The sequence below is a fragment of the Phodopus roborovskii genome, unplaced genomic scaffold (genome assembly GCF_943737965.1).
Source record: "Phodopus roborovskii unplaced genomic scaffold, PHOROB, whole genome shotgun sequence".
Classification (NCBI taxonomy): domain Eukaryota; kingdom Metazoa; phylum Chordata; class Mammalia; order Rodentia; family Cricetidae; genus Phodopus; species Phodopus roborovskii.
Window position 1 is genome coordinate 6,588,868 of NW_026125397.1, and position 8,184 is coordinate 6,597,051.

The following is an 8,184-nucleotide window of genomic DNA, read 5'->3' on the forward strand; positions in this document are numbered from 1 at the left end:
AACACTGGGAAGCCCATTCCTTACCCATCCCAGAACAAATCACTAAGTGTCCCCATGCCCTTATATGGCTAAGGACAGACTTCCTATAAGCCTGACAGCTCCATGTATGCATTGCTTATGGGTTTTGGCTTTGAGTCACATTGGGACTTTTCATTTCCTCTTTGAGGGCTGGCACTGACTTTGGCTTGCTCTTATAAGAAAATGTCTACAACTGAAAATTGAAAATGTGCAAGATTCCTTCTTTAAGTACACAAACACTCTAAGTCTGGCCACTTTGCTGTAGTCCTGCCAGGTCCTCTCTCTCTCTCTCTCTCTCTCTCTCTCTCTCTCTCTCTCTCTCTCTCTCTCTGTCTGCTACCTGTGTGTGTGTGGGGGGGTGGTAAACAGAAAACATAAGAGAAGGACTGTAATACATGCACAGTCAAATGTCCCACAAGACTCAACCAGAAGGCCTGTATACAGGATGCCCCATTTTAGCCACACATGCCTTGTGTGGCCGCCTTAGTGAATTCCTCCTCTACTTGGGGGGTCTGAGTCAAAATGTTCTCTAAGTCATTCACTAACTAAACCCCTACTTACAAGTTCAAATAAGCATCTTTATCCTGCATACAATTTCAAGAACTTTTTTTCCTCCTTCCCATTTCTGACCTGCTGTCAGTCAAAAAGACTGGGATAGGGTAGAGTTGGATGAAGTTGTAAGAAGCCTCTATTTCCACTTTACCGCCCAGGTGTACACAAACATTTGCTGAGTCGTTTGTAATAGTGTAAGAATTCAGGTGCCATGTCATGAACTGTGGCAGAAGTGTCAGTCTTTCCTTCTGGATTTCCTGGCACTTAATGATCTGTATCATAATAAAAACATACTTTCCAGGCTATGAATGTCTTGGATGTTCTCTGCAGACACCACCCTCCTCCCCCCTGCCTCATTCCCCTCTTCTCTGTATGATTCTCATAATATGTCTTTTGTTTCCACCCTTTCCAGTGTTTTGACCATAAGGGTTCAAGTTACATCCAAATGAACAGTACATTTCTTCTGAGATTTTTATATGGGCTATGCATTTCAATACGCTAGCTTTTCCTAGTTAATGTTAAAATCTCATTCAGAACTAATTGTGGATTTATATTGAGACTCTGAGGTGTGAATTTTATGGCAAAACCACATTATGATGCTGCTATTTTTCTTAACAGCAGTGCAAAATGCTGATCTACTCTTAAAGAAGGACAAGGAGGGGGTGGTGAAGAGAAGGGAGGGAGGGAGGGGAGGGGGAGAGAAGGAGAGGAAGGAAGGAAAGAGTGATGAACACAGGGAGTTTTGCGACCATTTCAACATGCTTAACCCTCACTAAGGGCTATGAAACTAAGACTGCCTATCTTTGTTTTATAAGCCTCAGCGTGGAGTATGGCTCCTCCTCCTGAATTTCCTGAGATTTGTGAATGGCAGGTCTAAGAACACAACCCAATTCACTCAATTATAAAAAGCCCAGCCACTTACCCCAAGGCCCAGCCTGCTCCCTGTGTGCAGAGAGCCTTTGGTGGCTCTCAGATGGTCCTGTGGTTTCAGAGACTGCTCCAAGTCCTCTCCTGCCCCACGCCCTGTCACATCCCAAGCTAGAGAGCTCACCTTCCCACATCCCATGCCTTCCTAACCCATCCCACCATTCTGACCATTGGCAGTAGATATAATGATCGGGAGGTTAGCACTTGAAAGGGTTCTCTGTGGCTTCCCACATATTTGGGATTCTTTTTTTTTTTTTTTAAATCATCAATGAGGAAAGCAAAAACCAGGGGGCAAGTTGCCTTTAATTCGCATGTGGCTATTCACATCACTTGGAATGTTCTTTCTTTAAATAGGAGCTCTCAGGCGTCTTCCCTTTGGGGAAAGTTTGGAAAGAACATTAAATGACAATGATGAAAATCCTTCCTGCACTTCAGAGGCCACTCACACTGTTCAACTGTTGACATGCAACTGCACACGTGGCTGCCTTAGCAAGGTAACTGTGTGCAGGTGGTGCGGGTCATTGCCAAGGTTGAAGGTTATCCCCCTCCTCCCCAATCCCTGTGCCATTTGTCCATGGGTGAATTGAAATAAAATAAATAAATAAATCTGGCCAATTGAAATTGGCTGTTGTCTGGTTTATAAATCTATAAAGTGTTGTTTCTGAAGTTAGTTAGTCCTTGAAGATGTGTACTGACCTTAAACTTATATTCAGAAACATCAACAGAGAGAAAGCCATTCTCAGGTATGATGTGGCATGGAACAGACTATGGCCCCAGAATCTCCCTACAGAAAATGGGAATTATCGAAGCTATTCACAAAAACCACCAATAAATGACTGCAGTTTATAAAATGAGTCCTTACTGATGCTAAGTAGCAATGTGAAGAAATGGAGACAAGCTTAGGTTCATTGTTTGAATCAACAGACAAATAGGGAATAACAGTATTCTCTACTTGACCTCTCTTCCCTGGGCTGCAAGCTACTTGATTAATAAGAAGCCTATCACTAGTCATCGATACTTGAGGGATAAACCAGAAATATATTAGGCTTATTGATAGGTTAGAACTAGACTCAACATGGTTAGATTATGTAGTTTAGCATAAATAAAATCCAAGTTTGGATCCCAGTAAGCAGTGTTTAAAATCTCCCAACAGAGCTCCCAGTTTCCCTCCTCCTGCTTCTCTTTTCTCCCATCCTGATACCTACCTACCAATACATAGTCACTTGCTCTGAAATCATAGACCTCCTTTTCTAGATATTCGATGCCCAGTCATTCCCCTTCCTTCCCTGAACCTCCAAAATCTATACAGAGGGCTGGAAATCTCCCCCAGGGACCTCAGCTCCCTGGCTTTGTTTTCTCTCTCTGTGTGTCTCTCTCTGTGTCTCTCTCTCTGTCTGTCTCTGTCTGTCTCTGTCTCTCTCTCTCTCTCTCTCTCTCTCTCTCTCTCTCTCTCTCTCTCTCTCTCTCCCCCTGCCTGCCAGTCCCCAAAACCGTTATCTTGAGTGATCAAAGATCAAATGCCTGTATTTCAGATATAGAATTATAGAATTTAGAGTTTTGCACACGGGCATCTTGAAAACCGACATGTGGGGGGATTTATTTTCAAATGGCTATAAGCACCCTTCTGCTCTCAGTGGAACTCCAAGAGTCTAGAGCCTCTTTAGAAAACTGCAAAAATAATGAAAAGGAAATATTTGTGGATTTTTTAGGAGCCCATGTAGTTTGCCTCTTCAGCTGACTTCTGAGTTTTTATGTCAAAAAGCGATTTTTAAAAAGGAAAAGATGTGAGAAATAATCATTGCCCGTGTACTTCTAAATGATATTATCAGGACGGACGCAAAAGGACGGGGGCGGGGGATTCTATTTGGTGTTGTGCTGAAAACACAGCGCCTTTTTTTTTTTTTTTTTTTTTTTTTCTGGTGAGCTGAAGTGAGCCAACTTTTTCAGACGGAGGAATGCAGAGTGTCAAGGGGTCAGGATCAATCCGGTGTGAGTTGATGAGGCAGGAAGGTGGGGAGGAATGCGAGGAATGTCCCTGTTTGTGTAGGACTCCATTCAGTTCTTTGGCGAGCCGGCCGCCAGGAAAGTATAAAAGCCTGAGCCGCCCGCCCAGCCTCACACAACTCTTCCCTCCAAGAAGAGACAGCCAGAGCTACTCCAGCTCCAGCGACCCCAGGAGACCGACCTCCTCCAGACGGCAGCCGCCCCAGCCTACAGCCCCAGACGCCACCGCCTGGAGCGTCCTGACACCAACCTCCGCCCAGAGTCCGTGTCCAGGCTCCGGCCGCGCCCCTCGTCGCCTTTGCGCCCCGCTGCGATCCGTTGCTGTGCGTCCTCCCATCGCGCCCCGACCATGATCGCCTCCGTCGCGGGTCCCCTCAGCCTCTCTTTGGTGCTCCTCCTCGCCCTCTGCAACCGGGTAAGCTTGTGGAATGACAGAAGGAACGGAGGGAGGGCAGAGAGAGCTGTGATCGCAGACTGACCGCCCTCCTCTTCCTCTCCACAGCCCGCCACTGGCCAGGACTGCAGCGCGCAATGCCAGTGCACCGAGCCGGCGCCACGCTGCCCGGCCGGTGTGAGCCTGGTGCTGGACGGATGTGGTTGCTGCCGCGTCTGCGCCAAGCAGCTGGGAGAACTCTGCACGGAGCGTGACCCCTGCGACCCACACAAGGGCCTCTACTGCGACTTTGGCTCCCCGGCCAACCGCAAGATCGGCGTGTGCACCGGTAAGACCCGCAGCCACCAATCCCAGCGCCCTAGCCAGAGAGAGCCCCTTTTTGGTGTTTGACCACAGGTTTCCCTCTAGGAAAAGGGACTTGCTCAACTAACTCCTTTTCTGCATCCGCTTTCCACCTGCCCTTTGCAGTCCCGATCCTCTCTTACTACTTTGACATGCACAGTATCACAGCTGTTCTGATCCGTAGGACCCTCTGTCTGACATCTACATCTTTTTCTTGCTCTCCTGCAGCCAAAGATGGTGCACCCTGTGTCTTCGGTGGATCTGTGTACCGCAGCGGTGAGTCCTTCCAAAGCAGCTGCAAATACCAATGCACTTGCCTCGACGGAGCTGTGGGCTGCGTGCCACTGTGCAGCATGGACGTCCGCCTGCCCAGCCCTGATTGCCCCTTCCCGAAAAGGGTTAAGCTGCCCGGGAAATGCTGTGAGGAGTGGGTGTGTGATGAGCCCAAGGATCGCACTGTGGTTGGCCCCGCTCTGGCTGGTGAGTTCTCTCCCTCTAAATTACTGTTACTCATTCTCCCCCATCTCAGGGCGCAGGCCCATGCACACCAAGCACAGCGGAAAATGTCCTATCTGGGTGTTTTACCTTGTGTTTGTGTGTTCTGCTCTCACAGCCTACCGACTGGAAGACACATTTGGCCCAGACCCAACTATGATGAGAGCCAACTGCCTGGTCCAGACCACAGAGTGGAGCGCCTGTTCCAAGACCTGCGGGATGGGCATCTCCACCCGGGTTACCAACGACAATGCCTTCTGCAGACTGGAGAAGCAGAGTCGCCTCTGCATGGTCAGGCCCTGTGAAGCTGACCTGGAAGAGAACATTAAGGTACATGCTCTGCCCCTAGTCACTTGTTTTCACAGAATGACAGTAAAGAGACACAGTTAGGTGTTTCACCTCCCTTGTTATTATAGGCCTGTTATCTCCAAAAATATCTAACCATGGAGCTGGCTGGCTGGAATGAGAGATTGTGTAATAGCAGCCACTAGTTTTCCACTACAAAATTCTCCACAGTGTTAGTTAATTCAAGACACTCCAAAAGAGGCTATGGCTATTTTTGGAAAACTGGCAAATGAAACTCCCAGTCTCTCCACTCAGAGTATAAACACAAGTCGGATGACATAGGGCTAGACTACACAGAGGGGGTGGAGGAAGGCCACTCCCCTTGGAGTAATTGCTGTTTCTCTTCTTGTCTTCCTTAGAAGGGCAAGAAGTGCATCCGTACCCCTAAAATCTCCAAGCCTGTCAAGTTCGAGCTTTCTGGCTGCACCAGTGTGAAGACCTACCGCGCTAAGTTCTGTGGAGTGTGCACAGATGGCCGATGCTGCACACCCCACAGAACCACCACCCTGCCGGTGGAGTTCAAGTGTCCCGATGGCGACATCATGAAAAAGAACATGATGTTCATCAAGACCTGTGCCTGCCATTACAACTGTCCTGGGGACAATGACATCTTTGAGTCCCTGTACTACAGGAAGATGTACGGAGACATGGCGTAAAGCCAGGGAGTAAGGGACATGAACTTGTTAGACTATAACTTGAACTGAGTTACATCTCATTTTTCTGTAAAAACCATTACAGTAGCACATTAATTTAAATCTGTGTTTCTAACTGCTGGGGGAGCAAAGCTCCCACCAAAGTGAGAGCGTTAAGACATTGTCATACAAATAGTCTGCCAATCTCAGACACTGGTTAAAGACAGTTTAGACTTGACAGTTGGACTTCATTAGCACACAGCGCCAGAATGTATGCCTGGGTGTGTCTCCGAGCAGTGGCAATGCCAGGAGCAAAGGCTGGTACTATCCGAGGCCATCTTCAAAGCAGCAATATGCCTGCTGTTTGCAGTGTAATTGGAGAGGAAAACTATATAGTATGCATGCAGACAGTCCTGCTCTAGTAACAACTGAGCTGTGCATCCTCCTAGACGAGGCTGAGTGGCTGAGTCCAGCTGTTCTTGAACTGAGAATAGCGGATTCAGCTCTGACATTCTGATTCGAATGACAGTGGTCAGGAGTCGGAATCCTGTCTATTAGACTGGACAGCTTGTGGCAAGTGAATTGCCTGTAACAAGCCAGATTTTTATTGATATTGTAAATATTGTGGATATATATATTATATATATTTGTACAGTTATCTAAGTTAATTTAAAATTGTTTGTGCCTATTGTTTTTGTTTTAATGCTTTGGGTATTTTAAAGTGATAGCCTCAAATTCTGAACACCATAGGTAGGACATAAAGCTTGTCTCTCTGTGATTCAAAACAAAAAAAAATATACTGAAGTGGAGATTATAGTCTATCAGAACAGAAAGTATATTAATGGTAAAGCAAAGTCTTGGAGGTCAGATTTCTGTCAGGAAATGTGGCAACCTCACTGTCAGTGAACAAATGGCCTTTATTGAGAAGTGGCTGGCTCGGGATAGCTGGTCAGATTTCCATGTGGAAGTGTTTGCTTCATCTTTGACTATGACTGTTTTTTGGGCAGTTTATTTGTTGAGAGTGTGACCAAAAGTTACATGTTTGCACCTTTCTAGTTGAAAATAAAGTATATATTTTTTATATGAAGGGCTTGACTGTTCATTCTTATAAACATTCCTTGAGTCTTCCTGAGTGTAAGTGGGAAGGTTCTTATTTATCTGAAGGTAATTCACTTAGGAGTTTACACATACCTTTGGGATGTATGAATAATGTGAATCACTAGGAGTTTGCATTAGCATCCTCTGCACTAAACCAAGTGTCATATAATTACAGATAGGCATATCATGTTGCATGGGCAGGCATTTGTAGTTGCCTACACGGTGCTTAAGGAGCATTTAAATTCAGTTCTCTGTAGCTGACTCCAGCCTCCACTAACCCACTTTTACACCGGTACCTCTGGACTTTGGAGTTAATTTCTAATCGTCCACATCACAAATTAGTCTATGCCTTGCATGAGTGAAATAGTTAAATCTTAGCTTCTGTGTTTGACAACAGTTGTTTCCAAACTTGAAAAATCTCACTATTAAATGCAAAGTATAGAATAATATACCATATTAAAATGAAATGAAATAGGACATTTCACTGTGCACAATTCTGCTCTCCTATTGCATGACAACTCATGACTAATGTAAAAGATAGGATAAGACAGTTTTCCATCCATTAGCATTAATAGAAATGGTTTTTATTTTAAAACAATTCCATACTATTGTCCCACATGTTTGCCTGTATCAGAAATTATAATTAATATATCCTAATTACCAAAGTGGTTAATAGGTGACAAATTAAATTCTTCTAGAACCCTGATGTAGAGATGATATTGAACATACCTGGCTTCTACTGAACAGTGAAGCAAAGAGAACTACAAACACTCTAAAGGCAACTAAAAAACCATTTTCTTTTCTGGGATGAAAATAGCTGCGGACTCCAATGAGGAAACAAACAGTGCAAACAGACTACCCTGTCCTGGGGTAATTAGCAATCTTGTAGTCACTCTGAAAAACAAAAATACACTTGAAAGTAAAGACATCCTACAAATAGTGCCCACACCACAAACCAAACAGAACTTCCCATTGGGAAAGTATTTCAGGTCACAACACTGGGCTTTAGCGTGCATACTCATAGGTATATGGCAATGCTTGCATGCTTGCAGCAGTAGCCATTACCCTAAATAAACACACCCAAGTGTACATAAGCAGTGCATTGCTGGCTCCCATTTCCTTCCCATCAACTGATGCCCAGGTATAAAGACGAAGAGTCACGGTAAGACAGCCTTGTTCCTGAAGGAAGTCAGAGAACTCTGGAAAAAAATAGAAGCGGTAGTGGAAGAGAGGATTTGAGATTTTTCCAAATCTGCACACAGAAACAGTAAATAAATTGCATAACCAAACTCCCATGAGCAGTATGTAATAAAATTAGAAGACAAGACACCCCTTGACCCCAAGATAGGAATGAAGACAAATCACCAACCACCCAAT

General features: G+C 45.2%; 1 protein-coding gene across 1 annotated transcript; it reads left to right on the forward strand.

Moving 5' to 3' along the window:
* Positions 1–3,646: 3,646 nt before the first annotated feature.
* On the forward strand, positions 3,647–6,796 carry Ccn2 (cellular communication network factor 2). The gene is made up of 5 exons (XM_051175399.1): positions 3,647–3,916; positions 4,004–4,223; positions 4,466–4,717; positions 4,851–5,062; positions 5,437–6,796. Exons 1-5 carry the CDS (start codon positions 3,851–3,853, stop codon positions 5,731–5,733), a joined length of 1,047 nt encoding a protein of 348 aa, XP_051031356.1. The 5' UTR covers positions 3,647–3,850; the 3' UTR covers positions 5,734–6,796.
* The last annotated feature ends 1,388 nt before the right edge of the window (positions 6,797–8,184 follow it).